General features: G+C 51.1%; 1 protein-coding gene across 12 annotated transcripts; it reads left to right on the forward strand.

Moving 5' to 3' along the window:
* Positions 1-1585: 1585 nt before the first annotated feature.
* Positions 1586-23211, forward strand: LOC106112314 (endoplasmic reticulum-Golgi intermediate compartment protein 3). Of its 12 annotated transcripts, none has more exons than XR_008746316.1 (6): positions 1586-1721; positions 10481-10528; positions 11855-11978; positions 17013-17167; positions 18817-18874; positions 22880-23211. XR_008746316.1 is itself a non-coding variant. In XM_055798997.1 (5 exons), exons 1-5 carry the CDS (start codon positions 1589-1591, stop codon positions 22900-22902), a joined length of 483 nt encoding a protein of 160 aa, XP_055654972.1. In that variant the 5' UTR covers positions 1586-1588; the 3' UTR covers positions 22903-23211. The 12 variants fall into 12 exon arrangements, 2 of the variants coding, with proteins under 2 accessions (XP_055654972.1, XP_055654978.1); XR_008746348.1 differs by lacking the exons at positions 1586-1721; positions 17013-17167 and adding exons at positions 9663-9690; positions 11286-11485; XM_055798997.1 differs by lacking the exon at positions 18817-18874.
* Positions 23212-23779: the final 568 nt, after the last annotated feature.

The raw sequence follows: 23779 nt of genomic DNA on the forward strand, positions 1-23779 counted from the left end.
TACCCATTTTTATTTCGCTAGATGGCAGCAGCGCTCCACCAACAGGGCCGGCTGCAGTACCCATTTATATTTCGCTAGGTGGCAGCAGCGCTCCACCAACAGGTCCGGCTGCAGTACCCATTTATATTTCGCTAGATGGCAGCAGCGATCCACCAACCGGGCCGGCTGCAGTACCCAAATATATTTCGCTAGGTGGCAGCAGCGCTCCACCAACAGGGCCGGTTGCAGTACCCATTTATATTTCGCTAGGTGGCAGCAGCGCTCCACCAACAGGGCCGGCTGCAGTACCCAAATATATTTCGCTAGATGGCAGCAGCGATCCACCAACCGGGCCGGCTGCAGTACCCAAATATATTTCGCTAGGTGGCAGCAGCGCTCCACCAACAGGGCCGGCTGCAGTACCCATTTATATTTCGCTAGGTGGCAGCAGCGCTGCACCAACAGGGCCGGCTGCAGTACCCAATTAAGTTTTCGCTAGGTGGCAGCAGCGCTCCACCAACCGGGTGGCTGCAGTACCCAAATATATTTCGCTAGGTGGCAGCAGCGCTCCACCAACAGGCCCGGCTGCAGTACCCATTTTTATTTCGCTAGGTGGCAGCAGCGCTGCACCAACAGGGCCGGCTGCAGTACCCAATTAAGTTTCGCTAGGTGGCAGCAGCGCTCCACCAACAGGGCCGGCTGCAGTACCCAAATATATTTCGCTAGAGGGCAGCAGAGATCCACCAACAGGGCCGGCTGCAGTACCCAAATATATTTCGCTAGATGGCAGCAGCGCTCCACCAACAGGGCCGGCTGCAGTACCCCATTTATATTTCGCTAGGTGGCAGCAGCGATCCACCAACAGGGCCGGCTGCAGTACCCATTTTTATTTCGCTAGGTGGCAGCAGCGATCCACCAACAGGGCCGGCTGCAGTACCCCAATTAAGTTTCGCTAGGTGGCAGCAGCGCTCCACCAACAGGGCCGGTTGCAGTACCCATTTATATTTCGCTAGGTGGCAGCAGCGCTCCACCAACAGGGCCGGCTGCAGTACCCAAATATATTTCGCTAGATGGCAGCAGCGATCCACCAACCGGGCCGGCTGCAGTACCCAAATATATTTCGCTAGGTGGCAGCAGCGCTCCACCAACAGGCCCGGCTGCAGTACCCATTTTTATTTCGCTAGGTGGCAGCAGCGCTGCACCAACAGGGCCGGCTGCAGTACCCAATTAAGTTTCGCTAGGTGGCAGCAGCGCTCCACCAACCGGGTGGCTGCAGTACCCAAATATATTTCGCTAGGTGGCAGCAGCGCTCCACCAACAGGCCCGGCTGCAGTACCCATTTTTATTTCGCTAGGTGGCAGCAGCGCTGCACCAACAGGGCCGGCTGCAGTACCCAATTAAGTTTCGCTAGGTGGCAGCAGCGCTCCACCAACCGGGTGGCTGCAGTACCCATTTTTATTTCGCTAGATGGCAGCAGCGCTCCACCAACAGGGCCGGCTGCAGTACCCAAATATATTTCGCTAGATGGCAGCAGCGCTCCAACAATCGGGCAGCGCATGCGCAGAAACGACGTGACGCCAAAGGGGCGGGGCTTCCGGCCCTCGTACGTATGGGCTACGCATACGGCCCCGGAAGGTGGGTTCATTTCCGGCCCGCGCGGCGCGCTGGAGTGGCTGTGGAGGTGCGGAGCCTTCGCCGGAACCTGGAAGAGTTTCGGGCCGGGACGTGCGGCGGCGCGCTGGGTGAGCGCTCGGGCTGAGGGTGGGCGGGGGGCCGGCGGGCAGCGGCCGAGTCGGGGGGGATGTGGCGGCCCGGCGCTCGGCCGCGGCAGGGAGCGCCTGGTGCCGGCGGCGGGCGGGCTGAGGCAGGCGGGCGGCCCGGCCCGGCCCCGGCGGGGCTGCCGCCGGTTTCTCGTCTCCCCGGCAGGGACGGTGGTCAGCGGGCTCCTCACGGGGCTGCCCTTTTTTGGGTGGGTGGGTGTTTGTTTTTTTTTTTTTTTTCTCTTCGGAAGCCGCGCCGCTACCTCGGCGAGGAGCGGCGGCGGGGCGGCCCCGGTGCTCGCTTGTGGCGGCGGCGCCCGGGAGAGAGGGGTCGGCCCGCGCCGCCCCGCCGCCCACCCCGCCGCCGCCTCCGGGCTGCCCCGGGCAGCCGCCGCAGCTCTGCGCGGGGCTTTGTCTTTCCCCCAGCCGCTGGCCTGAGCCGTGGCAGCCGGCTGGGGCTGCCGTGCCCCCCGCGGGCCGCAGAGAGGCTGCCTCGGGGCCTGCGGTAACGCTGTCGCGGGGGGGGGTGGCTCAGGAGCCTCTTCCCCGCCCTTGGGAGCGGGCAAAGGCAAGAAAAGAAAGCCGGTAGCAGAATCCCCACCCGTCGCCCCCGACTGCTGATTTCTCCGCAAGCGTTTAACCACCGGGATGGGCTGGGAGGCAGCAGCTACTCAGGTGTCTGGCTGATCTTGTGTCGTGACAGTCAGCTACGGGTCCGGAGCAGCCGAGGGGAAGAGGCCTTTTGATTTGCTTCCCAGTGAAACGGGGGTCTTTTGTTTTTCCTTTGTCCCTAGGTTCGTCTGGAATTGTACATTGACAAATCAAGGGGAGCGGAACCGAAGGTCAGTCGAGATGTTACTTTTCCCCGTGTGCCTTGTGCTTGTGAGTCGGACTGCTGACTACGGAGGGATAACCTTTGTACTTGCCGAGGGCCCGCGAGGCTCCGTGTGCCCGCTGCTTCCGAGTGCTGCGCTGCGGCTCGGGCAACGGCCGGGGAGGAATTGTCGATCCCTCGTGGTTACGCAGCCAGGCCTGCTAGGCGCTTGAAGCAGCGCGTCCGGTCGGGCAGTATTATTTTTCTAGATTGTAAATGAGCCCGAGGTATAAACCCACTTACGTTTCTGTATGGCGGTGTACTTTGTCAGAGAGCTCAGATGTACTGATGGAGCTGGCACAGAGTTCCCTTGGGACTCCAGATTTGACTGTCTCGTTGAAAGGCTCCAGAGCCTGCTTTGAAAGTCGCTTGACAAGGCACAGCTTTGCCGTGATTTTTAGACTGGAATTCCGACTGTAATGCCAATGCCACGTGTTAGCCTTTCTCCAGCAGCTATTAAAAGCAGAATGAGCGTTAAGAATCTGATTACCTTTGAACTAAATTCAAAACAAAGCTGTGGGGTGAAGCGACTGGAAGCGTCCTGCCAGTCTGACGTGGGTATCGCTGCCGTGCGTGTTTTCTGCCTGTCTACTGATCGCTCCTGCCTCTTGTTCTGCTGTGGTAATTCCTTTGGGTAAGGCGTTGGGCTCTGACTGAAGTGCATCCTGACTTCCTCCTGACCCCTGCGAGATGTTATCGGTGTTTGCCTTCCTCCCCTTTCACAGGGCCTCGGCTGTTGCGTGCAGAGAAGCTGTCAGCCTTGTGAGAGAGCATGCAGCCGGCAAGCGCATCGTGGTGCTTCGGTACCGAGCTGATACCGCAGGCGTCCGTCTTTTGTTTGCGAAAAGGGATCGCGAGGAAAGGTGCTGACGTTGGAGGGGGAAAGGTGGCGGGAGAACAGATAGGAGGCAGCTTTCAACCGGTTTTAGGCTTAACTCCTGTGTTCCTGAGCACGGTTCTGGGCTTCGAGGGGTTTGCTTTTGGCTTTTTGCCTTCAGCGCGTCCTCCGTCACCGCTGTCGGTGTGCGCTGAGCTGCTGCTTAGGGAACTGTGGTGATACAGACTGTGTGCGTGCCAGCCGTCCTCCAGGCTATAGCTGTATTCTACCCTAAAAAAAGCTTTCCGTAATATTATGCTTCCGTTAGGACGCAATTTTCTCGAGTTCCCCCCACCTCAGGGTGATTTTCCCACACCCCTAACCCCAACCCCTAAGCCCACCTGCAACACCCCATTTTCTCCTAGGCTTTTAGGAGTGGCCTGAGAGGTGCTTGCAGGGTATTCCATTTTGCCTTAGACAGCTTAGGAGACCAACCACATGCCTGGAGATCTGTATCTATCCTTAGGCTCCTAGTGGGATTCACACAAAACCAGTATGTGTGGGCACATTCTCCTAGCAGCTCGGTGTCTTTTTGCTGTTGCAGAGGTGATTTCCAGGCGGAGCTGACCAGTGGGGTTCTCTGGCTGAGGGGAAGACCAGCAGTCAGCTGGTGGATGTGCTTCTGGAAGAAATAGCAACGGGAGCTCTAAGAGAGGGAAATGGCTTCCCTGCATGGGTATGTGGAAGCTTTCTTCACTGCTTGTTTCCACTGAGATTAATTGGTAATAAATACCCATTAGGAAGGTGGGAGAACTACTTTCGTGGCCGGTGTCTTCAATATTCACCTTCTTCTTAGTGTAAACACTGAAAACTTTAAAGCCAGGGAAACTCAGGTGCACTAGAAAAGCTGAAACGGTGAGCATACTGAAGACATAGCTGAAGTAGCCACACTTGACAATGATGCCACGTGAACCACCGGACATGCAGGTATTTCTAGTGGGCTCGAGCCTCTGCTAATGCTGCGCTATATGGCCAAGCCAAAGTAACAGCTTCCTGCTGCTGAAAAGCCTCGTCCTCCTCCCCTCTCCCTGCCCCGGTACTGGTGGCCGTGACCGGGAAGTGTCCAGCAGAGCAGTATTTGGGTTTTCCCGGGTTACTTCTCTGCTGACGAGATTAATGCAGACAAGCGCCAGAATGACTAAGTAGCAAGACTACATTGTAAGGAATGACTGCTTCTTGTGGCATGAGGAAGTTCATTCAACTCACCATGTCCCATTGCACCGTACCCCAGCACATGGGGGAAGCAGGCAATGATACAGGGACAAGGAAGCGTTGCAAGAATTCTTCACGTCATACTAAGCACGACTGTATCCAGAGGTTCTCTCTGGGATAGAGTAGCATTTCTTTGATCCTTCGACATCTTTTCCTCAGCCTTTCCAGAAGCTTGAACCGTTTTCCCTGCCATTCCTGAAAGGTATTTCCAAGGAAGATCTTTCCTTTTCTGGTTTTGTTGGGCAGAACCTCTCAGAGAGTCCCATTTTTTTTCCACCCTGGAGCACTCGAGACAAGTTGCAAAGGTGCTGACAGATGTGTTTTGTAGTACTGCGAGACCCACACAAAAGACCTATCCCTAATATAATCCCTAAATCCCTAAAGCAAATGTAATCCTTAATTAAATCTCTAATCCCTAAAACCTAAGTAACGTCAGTTTAATTCTTTGAATAAGGATAAGTTGTCAATGAGGTCTTCAGTGCTGTACCTGCTTGCATCAACTAGTTCTTGGATTGGCTCTTTCCTTTTCAGGAGAATGGGATTAAATTAGGGATTAAATTAGTTTTATAAGACTAGCTAGGTTTATCAGACTTACAAAGCTGGAGTGCCCACCACAAGCTCTAACACCTGAAGGCCCTCTGCAGACAATGGCAGTGCAAGCTTGTGCCTTTTCTGTGATGGGAGTTTTTCCCATATTCTTTCTCTCTATTTCCACTTTTCACATGGAAATTCCATTTCTAGGAGAGCCGCGTTATTTTCGTGCACATTGAGAGGCAGCTCTAATGCAGACCGGAACACATGTTCAGTGCTAACACAGCTGTAATTTCTTTCAGAAGGAGGAGGGGAGCGCTGAAGCTTTCGTGGCCAAGCCCCGGAGCCAGGATGTCAGGGAGAAGCAGGAGTATCTGAGCCAGCTGAAGAACAAGCTGGGAGATCTACTGTAAGTATGGAGGGAAGGGGCTGATGGGGACAGTAGCTCAGGACCGTGCGTGCAGAGGGAACCCCGCAGTGGACGCAGTGTGCGTGGCCAGCGCAGGCCTCCCTGCGCTACAGAGCTGTGCCCGTTGCAGTGAATGCCGAGACCTGGCTGAGCCCGGCTCTGCGGAACACTGCCAGCAGCAGTCCCCGACCCAAAGAACTTTGGCGTGGCAGACAGCGAGCAGAGATCAGTTGTACCACTAATCCCCTTCGGTACAGTGCTCCTCTGTCGCGACGGAGGGAAGACACAGTCAATCAATATGAGTGATCAGCAGACTTCGTTTATTGTACCTTACAGTCACCTTTTATGCCTTGTTATAATTAGCTCATATGTATTACAAAAGTTAAGCTCATTATTGGTGAGTTGCCTAAATATCAAGCCCACCCCTAGTTTCTCTTCTGTAGTTATCTGTTCCCACCTGCAACATTCTTTTCCCACCGAAATCTTCCTGTTATTGTGTAACAAGAACAGCCAAAGGCAGCGTATTTGTGCTTTACTTCAGATAAGCTGAGAGCGATGTGCATTTTTGTCTAGCCAGCTAGACTATGTTTATGTGAACTTTTTCAGCTAGCCAGTTATCCACACTCCTCAGCTCTCCAAAAATAGCGGTAAAATCCTGTACATCTTCAGAGACTGGTTCTGAGGAGTGGGAAGAGCAAATAGGACTGACAACTGGTGCAAATCTGAGAAATAATTCCACCTCAAAACAAGAGGCAATTACTGCATTGAAAAAAAGTCTGGTGCCACACCGAGCACCGAGGAGAACGCCAGAGGTGGGCAGGTGCCTGTGAAGTGAAATCCTGTCCAACGTGGGCACTGGATTAGCAAGAAGTACAGTTCTGTAATAAGGGATATCAATGCACAATAGAGTGAAATTAAGGTCTTCCCAGGTTATCATGAATCTAAGATTTCTTAACTTCCGGTCAGTTTGACGTTTAGCATTCACCAGTCTTTATTGCACATTTGTTTAACAACGGGATGCTAGTAGAGGCAGAGATGACTGTATCAAAAGACATCTCTGCTCTGCATTTTGGGCAACATGGATTCTCAGTGTGACACAAGTAAGTAAATGTTCTTTTCACATACCACAACGTAATGGTGACTGTGTTGTTTTGGAACAGAGAGGGGAAGGCAGATGATCTGAAGACTGCTTTCTGTGCGATTGATCCCGGTATCGACGATCAGACGCTAGATACCTACGTTGACCTGCCGGATCAAGAAGATGTGCCTGTGGAAACTGCACTCGAGAGGCTGCTTGCTGGATATGCGAGACGAGTAGGGCCCTCGCCCTGGGAGGGAAGCACGACAGGCTTTGGAGGGGAGGAAGGAGACTTCCAATAATAAGAATAAATGGACTGTTTGATCTACGGGTTTGGGTGCCAAGCCTAGAGTTGGAGTTACTGCGTTAAATACTTCTTCCCATTGCATATGGAGGTACAGCTCGTAAGAGCTGAGTGGGTGGGCTAGCTTGAGCTATCGGAAGCGCTTTCATCTTAAGCAGCACAGCACTCCGAGACAATTTTACAGCCTCTGCAGAGTCATTGTAGCTCAGCAAGACCTGTGGTGGGAGGCTGCCTGATCCCCAGACAGAGGCTTCACACCCCCGGGGCGCCGAGGCACTTCAGGGTGTCAGGCGCTCTGCTTGGTGACACAAGAGCTGTGCTCCACAGCCATTGCTGGAACCTGAGAAGCCACCATCAGGCTCCAGGCTGCAGTGTGGCTGCTTTGGCCCTTGGCCCTTACAGTCCCTTGTCTCAAAGAAAGAGGGTTTCAAAGATTCCTTTGCAAAATAAGGTGCCGGTTGCAAGCAAAAGGTGAGGTCAGCCCACACGAAGTCTGCTATCGTGTCTGTCCCCGAGGAGACTTTTGTCTTGGTGTGGCTGCTGTTGTCCAGTATGAAATCACTCAACAGACGTTCAAGTGCTGCCCCACGAGTAGATTTAACCAAACTCTGAGCTGCAAAAGTCATCCAAGCATAGAAAAACTGAAATCAGTCCCTTGCGTCGAGGAAGGCACCACGTGACCTTTGGTAACTTTACTCAGTCGTCTCTACTCTTGGTGTCCGCTTTGCCCTGCACATAGCCCTCTCTAGGGAGGGGAGGGAGGGTTCTGGAAACTGTAGGAAAACAGCTCTGCTCTGGTCATGCCTGAATTGCCGAGTAACTGGAGCAAACCTGAGAAGCAAAACCCTTTCTTTTTCTTGCGATGTAGGCATATGAAAAGTAGAAATGGGTAAGCTGAAACCCAAAGACACCTTCCTGATAAAGCACTAGTTTTGTAAGCTTGCCAAAACTGATTGCATTTGTAAAGCGGGAAGGCACCACAGCTGGTGTGACACAGCATGAGCCACCCAGAGGTACGAGGCCCTGGGGCTTTCTGCCTTAATACTAGAACCTGGTGCAAGGCACTTCCAACACAAGTCACAAAATAGCAGGAAAGGAGCTCCACCAACCGGGCGGCTGCAGTACCCAATTGTATTTCGCTAGATGGCAGCAGCGCTCCACCAACAGGGCCGGCTGCAGTGCCCAGTTATATTTCGCTAGATGGCAGCAGCGCTCCACCCACAGGGCCGGCTGCAGTTCCCATTTATATTTCGCTAGGTGGCAGCAGCGCTCCACCAACAGGGCCGGCTGCAGTACCCAAATATATTTCGCTAGAGGGCAGCAGAGATCCACCAACAGGGCCGGCTGCAGTACCCATTTTTATTTCGCTAGGTGGCAGCAGCGATCCACCAACAGGGCCGGCTGCAGTACCCATTTTTATTTCGCTAGGTGGCAGCAGCGCTGCACCAACAGGGCCGGCTGCAGTACCCAATTAAGTTTCGCTAGGTGGCAGCAGCGCTCCACCAACCGGGTGGCTGCAGTACCCAAATATATTTCGCTAGGTGGCAGCAGCGCTCCACCAACAGGCCCGGCTGCAGTACCCATTTTTATTTCGCTAGGTGGCAGCAGCGCTGCACCAACCGGGCCGGCTGCAGTACCCAATTAAGTTTCGCTAGGTGGCAGCAGCGCTCCACCAACCGGGCCGGCTGCAGTACCCATTTTTATTTCGCTAGATGGCAGCAGCGCTCCACCAACAGGGCCGGTTGCAGTACCCAAATATATTTCGCTAGGTGGCAGCAGAGATCCACCAACCGGGCCGGCTGCAGTACCCAAATATATTTCGCTAGATGGCAGCAGCGCTCCACCAACAGGGCCGGTTGCAGTACCCAAATATATTTCGCTAGGTGGCAGCAGAGATCCACCAACCGGGCCGGCTGCAGTACCCAAATATATTTCGCTAGATGGCAGCAGCGCTCCACCAACAGGGCCGGTTGCAGTACCCATTTATATTTCGCTAGGTGGCAGCAGCGATCCACCAAAGGGGCCGGCTGCAGTTCCCATTTATATTTCGCTAGGTGGCAGCAGCGCTCCACCAACAGGGCCGGCTGCAGTACCCAAATATATTTCGCTAGAGGGCAGCAGAGATCCACCAACCGGGCCGGCTGCAGTACCCATTTTTATTTCGCTAGATGGCAGCAGCGCTCCACCAACAGGGCCGGCTGTAGTACCCATTTTTATTTCGCTAGGTGGCAGCAGCGATCCACCAACAGGCCCGGCTGCAGTACCCATTTTTATTTCGCTAGGTGGCAGCAGCGCTGCACCAACCGGGCCGGCTGCAGTACCCAATTAAGTTTCGCTAGGTGGCAGCAGCGCTCCACCAACCGGGTGGCTGCAGTACCCATTTTTATTTCGCTAGATGGCAGCAGCGCTCCACCAACAGGGCCGGCTGCAGTACCCAATTATATTTCGCTAGATGGCAGCAGCGCTCCAACAATCGGGCAGCGCATGCGCAGAAACGACGTGACGCCAAAGGGGCGGGGCTTCCGGCCTCGTACGTATGGGCTACGCATACGGCCCCGGAAGGTGGGTTCATTTCCGGCCCGCGCGGCGCGCTGGAGTGGCTGTGGAGGTGCGGAGCCTTCGCCGGGAGCCTGGAAGAGTTTCGGGCCGGGACGTGCGGCGGCGCGGTGGGTGAGCGCTCGGGCTGAGGGCGGGCGGGGGCCGGCGGGCAGCGGCCGAGTCGGGGGGATGTGGCGGCCCGGCGCTCGGCCGCGGCAGGGAGCGCCTGGTGCCGGCGGCGGGCGGGCTGAGGCAGGCGGGCGGCCCGGCCCGGCACCGGCGGGGCTGCCGCCGGTTCTCGTCTCCCCGGCAGGGACGGTGGTCAGCGGGCTTCTCACGGGGCTGCCTTTTTTTGGTTGTGGTTTTTTTTTTGTTGTCTCTCGGAGCTGCGCCGCTACCTCGGCGAGGAGCGGCGGCGGGGCGGCCCCGGTGCTCGCTTGTGGCGGCGGCGTCCGGGAGAGGGGTCGGCCCGCAGCGCCTTGCCGCCCACCCGCCGCCTCTGGGCTGCCCGGGCAGCCGCCGCAGCCCTGCGCGCGGCTTTGTCTTTCCCCCAGCCGCTGGCCTGAGCCGTGGCAGCCGGCTGGGGCTGCCGGCCCCCGCGGGCCGCAGAGGCTGCCTTGGGGCCTGCGGTAACGCTGTCGCGGGGGGGGGTGGCTCAGGAGCCTCTTCCCGCCCCTGGGAGCGGGCCAGAGAAAGAAAAGAAAGCCGGCAGCGGAATCCCCACCCGTCGCCCCCGACTGCTGCTTTTTCCGCAAGCGTTTAACTACCGGGGAGGGCTGGGAGGCAGCAGCAGCTCAGGTGTCTGGCTGATCTTGTGTCGTGACAGTCAGCTCCGGGGCCGGAGCAGCCGAGGGGAAGAGGCCTTTTGGTTTGCTTCCCCGCGAAACCGGGGCCTTTTGTTTTCCCTTTTGTCCCTAGGTTCGTCCGGAAGCGTCCGTCGACAAGTCAAGGGGAGCGGAACTGAAGGTCAGTCGAGATGTTACTTTTCCACGTGTGCCTTGTGCTTGCGAGTCGGACTGCTGACTACGGAGGGATCACTTTTGTAGCCGCCGAGGGCCCGCGAGGCTCCGTGTGCCCGCTGCTTCCGAGTGCTGCGCTGCGGCTTGGGCAACAGCCGGGGAGGAATTGTTGGTCCCTCGTGGTTACGCAGCCGGGCCTGCTAGGCGCTTAAAGCAGCGCGTCCGGTCGGGCAGTATTATTTTTCTAGATTGTAAATGAGCCTGAGGTATAAACCCACTTACGTTTCCGTACGGCGGTGTACTTTGTCAGAGAGCTCAGCCTTACTGACGGAGCTGGCACAGAGTTCCCTCGGGACTCCAGATTTGACTGTCTCGTTGAAAGGCTCCAGAGCCTGCTTTGGAAGCCACTTGACAAGGCACAGCTTTGCCGTGATTTTTATACTGGAATTCTGACTGTAATGCCAATGCCACGTGTTAGCCTTTCTCCAGCAGCTATTAAAAGCAGAATGAGCGTTAAGAATCTGATTACCTTTTAACTAAATTCAAAACAAAGTTGCGGGGTGAAGCGACTGGAAGCGTCCTGCAAGTCTGACGTGGGTATCGCTGCCGTGCGTGTTACCTGCCTGTCTACTGATCGCTCCTGCCTCTTGTTCTGCTGTGGTAATTCCTTTGGGTAAGGCATTGGGCTCTGACTGTAGTACATCCTGACTTCCTCCTGACCCCTGCGAGATGTTATCGGTGTTTGCCTTCCTCCCGTTTCACAGGGCGTGGGAAGGCCGGAGAGACTGGAAGCCTTGGCTGTTGTGTGCGAAGAAGCTATGAGCCTTCTAAGAGAGCATGTAGACGGCAAGGGCATCATGGTGCTTCGGCACCAAGCCGATATGACAGACCTCAATGTTTTTTGTGAAAAGGGATCACCAGGAAATGTGCTGATGTTGAAGGGGGAAAGGTGGTAGGGGAAGAGGTAGGAGGCAGTTTTCAACCAATTTTAGGCTTAACTCCTGTGTTCCTGAGAATGGTTCTGGGCTTTGAGGGGTTTGCTTTTGGCTTTTTGCCTTAAGCGCGTCTACCTTTCAGGGTAACGCTTTCTTGGAAGTTGGAAACGGTCCTTCTGGGACACCAAACCAGACCCCGTACCTGGGAGGGCCGTTTAGCGTGCTGCACCGTGTGTTTTATTCCCTGTCGGTCACTTGACATTAGCTGTACGTGCTCTCTCGGTTTGGCACTTTCTTGCCCTGCTGGCTGAAAGATTCTGTCTTTTCACTTCCTCAGCTTGCCACAGGCCATAACAAATGTGTGTTCATAGACCGCTTTCCTTGCTCGCTGCTTTCAGATTTGAGCATCGATGCCATGGACGGAGCAGGAGAGCCTCAGCAGGACGTCGAGCACAAGCCGTTTAAACAGCGCTTGGATAAAGCTGCCAATCGTGTGACTCCAGAAGCAGAGAGAGAGACACGGTAAGATGCTATTCTGCCATTCTTGGATGGATGCTCTCATAGTCTTTCCATTACCGTATGCCTGCTATGAGATTCATGGGAACAAGGGACGGCTGAATTCACAGCGTTTTAAACACCACAAACTATTGAAAAGTTTATAGGACGCAAGTCTATTACACTGGCAGATCAGACAAGCTTCTGGGTGTGTGTATGTACATTATACTCGGTACTTTTGCGAGGCAAGTCTTTGCCTGGTCCCTCTGAAATTGGGACAAGGACTCATTGATGCATTTCAGGAGCAAAGCTGCTGAGTGAATAGGCTTTTTCTACTAGAAATCAAGCAGCTGCTCTGGCAAAACTTGACTTTGGTTGCATTTTTAAATCCTAGGAGGCTGAGAAACGGGACGAGCTGGTTAGAGGAAAGAGCCTCTCTCCAGGGAAGGCTCCGCTGACTTGACCCTTAAGCCTAAACTTGTGTCTTATTATGTTTGCTTTGTGTGTGTTAATGCATACCTGATTAATAGATTTCAGTTGATTTATCAGTTACAAGTTGGAGTAAGTGGTCCTTGGCTACATAAACCTCTCCTCTGTATTTTTTGACGTGTTATGGCTTACTGTTCTAGTTCAATACAAACCGGGAACAATTCTGGTAGTGTTGCAGTCTAACGGTAATACTGCAAGACTTGGTCTTTCTAAAACGTGAGGTCCTTGTTATCTGTTCTGGGAGATAGTGTCGTTTTGTGTATTGGCATGAACTAAACTTGCTGGTTTGTTGTAACTCAGATTTAACTTTTCTGTTCTTAAAGCTGAAAGGCTAAACTAAGCCAAGAACTGAACAGTGGGTAGGTATGAGACCTTCTCCTGGTGTCACAGAAGTGAGGTGATAGCATTCTTACTGTTGTGTCATTTAGCAGCCTTTCTGTATTCGGAGGCTGTGGCGTGACAAATGTAATGTCTGGGGTCAAACCCCGCTTTTTTGTACCCAATTCTCTGTTTCCACATATGGGCCTTCTGCCTTACTTGTGTTGCCAGCCTCCACTGGGATTACTAGGTCTGAACCGGTTGCTCTCGCTCATTATATTATCAATGGAGAGGAAGAGAAACTTGCAGGGAGCAAACAGTCTCATCCAGGAGAGGCATTTTGAAAGCGATCAAATTGCATTGCATGCAACGAGCAATTTCTTCTGCTGTCTGGAAAAAGGATATGGCTAGTTTGATTTCCACCACATGTGTGGCAAGTTAGATTGGAAGTGTCCACCCACCTTTGTGAAACTCTATGATTATCAGTTTCTGTTAGTAACACTTGATGTTCAGTCAGTTATTTAAATGGCAACCATAGCAGTATTGTCTGGTAAAGGAAAAATCCACACAGACGTGGTTACCGCTGGGCTTGCTTTAGTCATGACTCAGAGCTGGGCCACCACCCCAGTGGGTGACAGAGAACCAAGGGATACAGCGTAGGTTAGATATGCTTATCAGATCATTAGTCAATGTCTGAAGTTTTTAGGAGTTTCTTTTGGTCCTGTGAGTTCTGTGAATCCATCACCTGACTCTGTCCCAGTTGATTCACCTGCTTGGTTCCAGTCTCTGCCTCGGTTCCAAGCTCCTCCTTGGATCGTGATCTTCTTTCTGCCTGCTTTAACTCACACGCTCCTTCAAGCGCGCTTAGTCTTTGAAAGAGCAGTTCCTATTCACATGCACCAATTTTTCCAAAACCGCCTGTGTTTCTGAAAGCACCTGTGTCCACAGATTGATCATCTGTTGCTTCTCTGTTCTCCCACTGATTAACTGGACTGGGTTTTAAACCAGCCTTGGATTAGGGCTATGCTAGGGACGGGGCCTGGTTCTGCCACTTAGCTGCTTCGGCACTTTAAATTTCGTAGTTAAAAATACATTTTATTTAACATTAACCTTAAATTTAGTAAAGCATACCTAAATATTATGGAGTAGTATGTGGAGGCTTTTCCTGATCATAGTTACATTCAAATAGTTAATAGCTTAATGATTTCTATGGTAGGTTGCATTCTGTGCTGGGATGTCATCTCATTAATTTCCACTGGATGGCGATAGAGGATTGAATTTTTTTTATTTTTATTTACTGTTTCGTTTCCTTTTAACATGGACCGAGTTTTCCAGCGTCATGTGTCATATCTGCATGCAAGTCGAGGACCATGTTAACAGCACGAAACTTTGCATGTGGGGTTTTATGTACTGCAGTTTCTTTATAGTATCTAAGCTGTGTGCAGTACCTCTGGGTGCTCTCTGAGACAACTCGACAGGCAGCTACCGATTACATTCAGAACGCTGTTACTAGCTGCTGTATCTTGAAAGACTCCGTGTGTTGTACAGGTGTTCTTCAAATGGCAGGAATCATGGCTTTGACAAAGCGTAGGAATTATTAAGCTGCATTCTTCCTGACGCTAACCTTTAGTGTAATTACAGGATCAAAACCCGTACTGGTTGAATTCTTAATTGTACTCTCAACTTGTTTGAATGCTGTAAGCTGTAGAAAGTAAGTCTCATACAGTGGTTTAAGAATGGGTATATTTTTCTAAAATTTTTTATTTGTTTGATCATAACTACCATAAAGTGAGGTTAACGATTGATTTTCATGCATATTTCGTACTTCCTAATTAAAATCTCTTTTTTCTGTGGCTAATACAGATGTCTTAAATACTCACTTCTGTCCACCTGTTATACCTCCCAATCTCAACCAAGAGGGTCCCGATAACATTTTGTCCCCTCAGCAGTGTCTGACTTATCACCTGCCCCGGCCTTAGTTATCCAAGAAGCCACCTTTTCGAGGCTCGTAAGAGGGTAGTGCGGCGGTGCCTAGACAGTGATCATTAGAGGGCTTTTGTAATCCAGCAGACTTGGTCCTGTCCTTCAGGATTTGTGAGTGAAACAGCCTGGTTTTAAGGGGCCTCTTCCAATAAGAACCCATGTTTCTGGAAATTTTAGACATGCCATTCCTTGGCTCACTTATTCCAAACTCCAAAGTTTACAGACCTTTCGCATTTGTTTTGGGTTTTGGGAAAACAAAGGTCCTGTTTGAGTTTTCTGGAGGCATGTCTTGCCCTTTGGCAGGTTTCAGCTGTCACCGGCTCTCATCTCCTCTGTTAAGAGTCCCTCTGCAGCCTTCTGCATTTAAGAACATAAAACTCTGAGTTTGTGCCCCAGCTGTACTGTGGCTGCGCATTCGACACACAGGTGGCACAGACACTTGCAGAATTGTAAAATCATGACAAAGATAGAAATTCCTTGGAGATTTCTAGTAAGCCAGTGGTTAATGTGTGTGCATTGTCAGCATCGTTGTACTGGAGAGCTGAGTGTCAGTTTTCCACTTGGGAGATTCCCAATGTGATTTAGTTTCACAGCAATATATAACTGTGTTCCCTACATATCTTGGGACAGGATTATGTGCTGTGCGCTGCTGTCTGCTATTTAAAATGTTATTTGTGTAACAGGTCCTGTATCGGTCGCAGTTTGCTGTTTGGGTCTGCTTTAGACAAAGTTTAAACAAAGCCTTTGTGCAAGTAACAGCTGATTGGCACTCTGGCAAGGCTTACAGGTGGCTGGTTCTTTCAATGGAGGGTGTTCTTCAGATGGCAAATGCTACTCTGCTTGTTGATCTTATTTTGCAGCTCAACAGGCCCTGTGCATTCTTTCAGGTGAGCTTCGGGTGCAGGATGCGCAGATTCTGATACAAAATCATTTCCTTCATGTGTAGAACAGTTTCTGTGCATAGAGCAGAAGTACAAGATAGTGTTTCTAGACGTGCCTCGTCACTTTGAATCCTCTTTTATCTTAGAACTGGGGAAAGAAGAAGAAAAGGTGTTTGATCCAAATGCTTTGGATGCTGATCGCTGTGAAAGCTGTTACGGGGCAGAGTCAAAGGACATTAGGTAACCTTTACATCTTCTTAGTCCTTGAATCGATACAGTTAATGTGGCATACATGTTGGAGGTTTTTTTCCAAAATGTCTGTGAAGGTCCGTACAGTGAAATCCTCCTGGGCACCTGTTCAGAGAATGGTGAGAGCTGTTGTGTTTTAGTACGCCTGTGCTGCACTCACGATTGTTAAGAGCGTGCAGAGTTAGGTTGTCTGTTTTCTCTGCGTGCCTGTTTAAGGGCAGTAGCACAAAGATTGTATCTTAGCAAACAGAACCTTTTCTGGGATTACTTGGTGTCCAGAGGGGAGCTGTGTAAATTATTTCACTGTTCTGTGAGCTGTCTCGGAATAAAACCCGGTTATGGCTTTGCCTTCTCGCTTCTGCTGCAGGGTTTGCATCCTTATGGGAGCAAAGACCAGACACCTATCACTCACACAAATGATGGGTGTCATTCGGTGTTTCTCATTCCTTCTACCTGCAAATTTGTGTAAGAATGGATTCGTGATAGTCCACAGGTTCTGGACTATCTGTTGCTATTATTGTCTCTGTAGTAACTTAGTTTGTAACATCTGTCAAGTTGCATCCTTCCCCAGAGATGTTTCCGTCTTGAGGGATTCATGATTCCCTTTTTGTTTTGTCCAGCACAACATGGAACAGAGGCAGACAATTGTTTTTTCTGGTGAGCGCAATAGAGACTCTGGTGAGTCCAGAGGTAGAAGAGCAATGCAGAAAGTTTGCCGTTAACCTTGCCTCCGATGTTTGCAGTCTTTCCCTAAAAACAGAGGAAGGGAGGAATAGAAACAGGTAGATGCTTTGTTCACATGGGGAAGTTCCAAGCTGCTCAGAACTGTGGGAGACTTCCCACAGAAACAAATGTCACTTCTGCAGCAAATTTGTTTGCCAAGAATGGACTTGGCTGTCTAAATGGACAACTAAAGCCCTTTTCAGAATTAAGCACTGCATTAGAACAGCTTGCATCCTTGTGCCAAAATCTCAAAAAGTATGTCAGGAAGCTCAAGCTCCTTCAGGAGCATTAGACCACCTTTCAGTGTCCAGTTCCTGAAGTTTGCTGCTTTGAAATAAAATCCACCCGTGATTTGAGTCCTGAGCTGGAGTCTCTTTATCGCTGTAAAGATGATAAGATGATGTTTGTGCTCTTGCAGGTGCTGCAATACTTGTGACGATGTCAGAGAAGCATACAGGTATCGAGGCTGGGCCTTCGAGAACCTGGATAGCATAGAGCAGTGCAAGAGGGAAGGATTTAGCCAGAAAATGGAAGAGCAGAAGAACGAGGGCTGGTTTCCTGGAGGTCAGCAAGGTGAGAGATGGGTTTTGCCGTGAGCCTGTTGCATGGTGGTGATGAGCATCAGAAGGCACAGTCAGGGCATTCTGCTCTTTTTTCCAACTTTAAGTGTTCACAGGACTGTAATAACCCCTGGGCTCAGGAAGGTACTTGTGCCTGTAGAGGGGTTCAGTAGGAGGGTCAGGAAAAGGGTGGGAAGGGGCTAGTTCTCTGTTTCATGAGGTGGGCTGGCTGGAGAAGCTTAGCTTTTTCTACCATCTAGCTAGTGAGTCATCTTACCGAGGTTTCTGGAGGGGGAGAGGCAGCTTCTTTGAGGTGAGGTTGTCCCACCTGCCCTTCTAGTCTCAAAACAGAGACCACCGGTGGGTGCTGGAGATAACAGTAAGCAACAACTTGTCAGCAGAGGTGCTGGAGGGAGTGAAATGTTCCCTTCTTTAGAAAACCAGTGGAAGCAAGACTATTGGAGTTGTCAAGGTTGAAGATGCTTAAAGAGATGTTTTTTGCAACTGCTGTATGAAACTGTAGTACAAGATACACCAGATGACTATGTAACTACCCTGTCATTTGTCAGGTTACCGAGCTCAAAACACTTGGATGTGCAGGTTACGTACCCAAGTACATTCTAGCAGTCAGGCCCAGGGTAATTTTTTTTTACTACTTTATTTCAAAATCTGGAGGTTTTTTAACATTTTTGTGTACTATTCCTGGAGACAACATCCTTTATTTCTGAAAAACAAAACCAAAACCAAACACACCCCACCCTTTCACTCATGAAGCCAGACTTCGTGTTTTGAACATCATCATGAGTGCTGAACCGTTACAGAACCCTTTGCCACAAAGTGTGGTGAGCAGGAAAGATTCAAAGGGGAGTGCTGTGGGTAGCAAGGGTCCAAGGGTGGGTGTCACTAGGGAAATTTCTGGGGGCCCTTGTTAGGCACTTGGACTTTTGCACGTCTCCATCGGGTCTGCAGTTAACATATGCGATAGGTTTGCACGGACATTCAAAGGTGTAATGTAGCGTGTGAGCTTGATGCATTGAAATCTTCCAGGGAAGGGTGTGTATGATTGCTAGCGGGGGTCAGGGAGGACTGACACCTAATATCCATATCCTTTTCATGTTCAAGGTTAAAATTTTAATAACCTTTGTCTTTTGGGGGATTTTGGAGTGTGGGGTTTTTTTTGGTGGTAGGTAGGTTTAGTGCTTTATTTTTGAACAGGGCTTGTTTTCATGGATGCATACATAGGACCACTCTTGTTTATTGTATTAAGGGTTTTCTTACCCTGCCTGCTCACCCTCCCAGTTACTTTCTCCACTCTGTTTCTGTGATACCTTGTGATACCTTTTGATATTTCCTACAGCAGCAGTTATTTCCCTCCCAGTAGACTTGATTCCTTCTTCTCATTTTTATGTCCGCTGAAATACTCTGCGTAGAACAGTTGTTGTCAACATCGGTAGGTGATTATGGCTTTCCACATGACTGCCTGTGAGGAAGAGGGGAAATTCGTATCTCTTTGAGGACAATGTTTGCTGGTATTGTCACCCATGACAATGAGTTGCTTATTGTCTATCTTATTCAAAAAAAATTTGAAAATCCAACTGCCGGTATGACTGCTTTGTTTATATAGATTCAGGCCTTTTAATGAAAGATTACTGTCTCCTGCAGGTAGCTGAAAATTTCCATTTTGCACCGGCAAAAAGTTTCCAGCAGTCTCATGTACGTGGTAAAGTATTTTCTTTTCCTGCTTATTGTGACCTTTAGCTTCCAAGTGTTTCAGACCATTTCCTTTGAACATCTTTGCATTGCTATCTGTAGTAACAGCAGCACTGCTTCAGGGGGGAGGACATTGCTGAAATTTTGTTAGAGATGTTTAGAACTATCGGGAACGAATAGAAAAGTGTTTTCTGAAGGTGCTGCCACATGGGTCTGGGAGAACATGGGGGAGAATGTGTCTGGGCAGTCTCTCGGCCTCACTTGTTCTACAAAACTTTGCTGCCCTGCTGTAAAACAACCTCGGGTACGGTGTTGGGTCCAGGACCTGAATATCAGTATCTCTGGAAGGGATGTTTTGGAGAAAAGCTCTTGAGAATTTCAAGGCAATTCAGAACTTTCAGAGTAAAATTTCAGTTGTGAAGGACTTCAGCTTCCTCAAGTATATATAAATGCACAGTGGCTGGAATGACAGTGGTAGTTTACAGAATTGTAGAATGGTTTGTGCTGGAAGGGACCTTTACAGGTGCCCTAGTCCAGCCCCCCTGCAGGAAGCAGGGGCATCTTCAACTAGATTGATTTAAAGAATCATTCACCAATATTTGAGTGAGTGGAGGTTATCTTTATTCGGCAGCGCTGGGTGCATGGGGGATTGCTCCACCAAAGTCATGCACCCCGAGGCGATTTTTCAGTCCCCTCTTTATACAAGCAACTCATGTCTATTCATTAACTTTCTGGGAAATCGTTTACATATTCATTACAATTCCGGGAACTGATTTACATATCTCACTAAGTTAGTGACCATGATTTAAGTCCTTGTCTTTGCCATGTTGTATAAACAACACAACTTGGGACCAGATAGCCTTTTTAAAGATGACAAATCCAAGGACTTAGCAATTAGTACATCCATCATGTTAGCAATAAGGGTCCTTGGACGTTTCCCAACTTTTAGATAAACATAAGTACATCATCCTTTAGATAAGTGGCACATCATTCACCGTTCATTCCCCGCTTTTCTAGTAACTTTTGCAAATTATTTTGCAACTAAAAAAAATCATTATGCCTTATGATCATTCTTTGACAGCACCAAACAAAACATTGAAGTAATACACATATTATTCCTAAAACTATTACAGTAAGTATTATAATGAAAGTATGTTTTAACCATTCCAAATTAGGTAACCACGAAGTCAGTTTGTCCCATATAACTTTAAAACTCCGTGATAAATCATCTTTAGTAATTTCATGCAGTATCTGCACCTTGTTCCATATCTCATGAATGTCTGTTTAATCATTCCATCCATCAGATTGGGAACAAGTATTTTGCCCTGGGTCTCCAGGACATGCTCCTCCTGTCTTGTTTGAGCTTTCCAGTGACAGTTATTATCACTTTTAATAAATATTGTGGTGGTTAGGCTTAATATTTGTAAATCAAATCTGGGACCCAACTCATATGGTTTATTATCAAATAGGCAATATCCTCCACCATCGTCTGGCTTTTTCCAAAAGTCTGGCCGGGTAGTCCATTTGTCATCGAGATAATTCCAGTTTTGGGAGGCCACCCCATACAGGGGTGTTATCAAGACTCCTTTAGGAAGAGAGGTACATAGCCAGCATTCCTTAGCTTTCGTAGCATTAACAATCATTTGCAATGTTTGAAGATGGGTATTGTTTACCCATGCTTCAGTTTCTAATATCTCTACAACAGTAACAATTAACATCAGAATAACTTTACACAAATGTCCCTGATCCTTTTTGACAGTCCATTGTGTCTCCGGAGATTTCTTTATGATGGGTAGTCGGAATTTTTGCAAAACTAAGGGCAGTGCATGCGTAGAATGGGGCAGACGTGTAGGGGTGTGGTTTCCGGCAGTGCATGCGCATTACGAAATTGCCTTTTAATCATGCACAGTGGTGTTTCTGGCAAAACTAATGGCAGCGCATGCGCAGAATGGGCTTGACGCCACAGGGCAGGGTTTGTGGTTACGTATGCGTATTACCAAATCCATTTTCACGTATGCATAGTATCGCTTCTGACAAAACTAAGGGCAGCGAAGCGCAGAATCGGCTTGACGCCTAGGGGCGGGGTTTGTGGCTACGTATGCGTATTACAAAATCTGCTTTTACCGATGCCCAGTAGCGTTTCGGGCAAACTAAGGGCAGCGCATGCGTAGAAGTGGCTCGACTGCAACGAAACAGGTTCTCGTCACGCCAACGGTAGAATCGTTCCCGCGCGGAGGACACGCGTTCGAGCCCCGTGGTGTGGTAACAGTTTTTGGTTGCCAGATGGCAGCAGCGCTCCACCTACCGGGCGGCTGCAGTACACAATGTTTTTCGCCAGATGGCAGCAGCGCTCCACCACCCCTGTGCTGAGCATGGGCACGGTGAGCACGGGCCGAGATCTCAGCCCAGTTTACACCACCGGAACCACGGGAGCTGCTCGCTGCGACTGCAGGGTTCACGTTGCTCTGCCCTTTTCCCACTCGCAGCCCAGGCATTAATACTTATTGCCTCCGTATGCAAAAGCACCCACGTGGCTCAAGCTGTTAAATCATTTCCGTATGATGCATTCCAATTTGCTGTGGGAAATAGGGGTGCTTTTGCTCTGTTTACATGTGGGAAGCACGTTAGTAACAGCAATTTTAAATATATTTTTTTTAAATAGAAGAGATTTTGCAGGAGTGCACTTTTTGAGAAGGAAAAAGTGAGTGGTGTGAATGTGTGGCTTAGGAAAAGCTCATACAAGGTTTTCCCCTGCACAAGTAAGCCATTATGAGCTGTTGCACGATTTAACCTCTTGAGTTCATAGCCGTTCCCTGTGACGGGAAAGTGAGGTGTTACCAGAATGAAGGGGTGCAGAGTACACGGCAGGGCTGGAAGGTGGGACAAGGGAGCGGGGTCTTTCCTCCGCCTGCCTCTCCCCACCCCCTCTCCCCCAGGTAGCCGCTCTCGGCACAGCCCGCACCCCGCGGGCGGCCCCCGCAGAGACCCGGGGGTCGGCAGGCTCTGAAGAGCCCGCGGCGGCACCGAGCCCCTGCCCGCCCCAGCGCAGACCGGGAGCCCCAGCCCCTTCTCGGCTGGCTCCAGGCCACGCTGCCCGGCGGGGCGGGGCCGGCGGGCGGGGGCGGGGCCGGCCCCGGAAGGTGTGTTCATTTCCGGCCCGCGCGGCACCCTGGGGTGGCTTTGGTGGTGCGGGGATTCCCCGGGAGCCTGGAAGACGTTCGGGCCGGGACGCACGGCGGCGCGCTGGGTGAGCGGTCGGGCTGAGGGCGGCCGGGGGCCGGCGGGCGAGCCCGGGCGTGGCCGTCGGGCAGCGGCCGGCTGGGGAGAACGTGGCTGGCCGGCGCTCGGCCGCGGCAGGGAGTGCCTGGTGGCGGCGGCGGGCGGGCTGAGGTGAGCGGGCAGGCGGCCCGGCCCGGGACCGGCGGGGCTGCTGGCGATTCTCGTCTCCCCGGCAGTGACGGTGGTCAGCGGGCTCATCACGGTGCTGCCTTTTTTTTTCTCGGAGCTGCGCCGCTACCTCAGCGAGGAGGTGAGGAGCGGCGGCGGGGCCCGGGAGAGCGGTCAGCCCGCAGCGCCTTGCCGCCCCCCCCGTCGCCTCCGGGCTGCCCGGGCAGCCGCCGCAGCCGCCGCAGCTCTGCGCGGGGCTTTGTCTTTCCCGCAGCCGCTGGCCGGTGCCGTGGCAGCGGGCTGGGGCTGCCGGCCCCCGCGGGCCGCAGAGGCTGCCTTGGGGCCTGCTGTAACGCTGTCGCAGGGGGTGGCTCAGGAGCCTCTTCCCGTCTCTGGGAGCAGGCAAGAGAAAGAAAAGAAAGCCGGTGGTGGAATCCCCACCCCTCGCCCCCGACTGCTGATTTCTCTAAAAAGTATTGCAAAGGGCAAGCGTTTAACTACCAGGGAGGGTTGGGAGGCAGCAGCTCACATGTCTCGCAGATCCTGTGTCATGAGAGTCAGCTCCTGGGCCAGAGCAGCCGTTGCTTCCCAGTGAAACGGGGGTCTTTTGTTTTTCCTTTGTACCTAGGTTCATCGGGAATTGTACGTTGACAAATCAAGGGGAGCGGAACTGAAGGTCAGTCGAGATGTTACTTTTCCACGTGTGCCTTGTGCTTGTGAGTCGGACTGCTGACTGCGGAGGGATAACTTTTGTACTTGCCGAGGGCCCATGAGGCTCTATGTGCCCGCTGCTTCTGAGTGCTACGCTGCTGCTTGGGCAATAATTGGACTGTAATGCCAATGCCACGTGTTAGCCTTTCTCCAGAAGTTATAAAAGCCTATAAAAGTGTAAAGACTTTTGACCCATGACACTCTCTTTACCCGTGAGACCAGAATAAAAGTGCTATGCTGGGAAATGCACATGACCTCTTTTTTTGTTTGTTTGTCGTTTGGGTTTTTTAATGCTGAAGGAACTGAGCAATCTCTCTATCCTTCAGGTAATAATGGATACTAAAAATATGAACAGTGTGAACCCATACTGAAATAGTTGCCATGTAGTCTGAAACAGGCTTTGTAGCTTTTAACGTGACTGAAGAAAGATGAGGGAGACACAGCCAAGTCTGTGGGAATCCGCTGCAAATGGAAGATATGGGCTTTGGATGCAATCAGGAAAAATACAGCCCAAGTCCAATTAGGATCAGCTGAGCAAGGGGTAGGGTGTACAAGGGTGGCTGGCCATGGACGGTGGGGAATGGGTTCTGGAATCCTCCCATGGGGATTCATGTGGTGACCCAGTGCAGTAACTGGGGAGGCTGGCACAGCCCAGTCGGCTGTGCTGTGTGTTTTATCGAGCTGGGAGCCCCGACATCCTAGGTCCTTGGACTTGGCCAGTTCATTGACCAGTGCTGAGTGTGTCTCTGTGTGTGTCTGCTTCTCCCTAAATTATGCACATTCCTTCCTTCTATTTCAGAGAGCTGTATCTCTGGGC

The sequence above is a fragment of the Falco peregrinus genome, chromosome 1, assembly GCF_023634155.1.
Source record: "Falco peregrinus isolate bFalPer1 chromosome 1, bFalPer1.pri, whole genome shotgun sequence".
Lineage (NCBI taxonomy): Eukaryota > Metazoa > Chordata > Aves > Falconiformes > Falconidae > Falco > Falco peregrinus.

Excerpts from the sequence above, each read along its gene's own strand:
- LOC106112314 (XM_055798997.1), top strand. The coding sequence starts at position 1,589 with ATGGGCTACGCATACGGCCCCGGAAGGTGGGTTCATTTCCGGCCCGCG. Across the intron at positions 10,529-11,854 it reads CAAGGGGAGCGGAACTGAAG|ATTTGAGCATCGATGCCATG; the intron begins GTCAGTCGAGAT and ends CGCTGCTTTCAG. Across the intron at positions 11,979-17,012 it reads GAAGCAGAGAGAGAGACACG|GTGCTGCAATACTTGTGACG; the intron begins GTAAGATGCTAT and ends GTGCTCTTGCAG.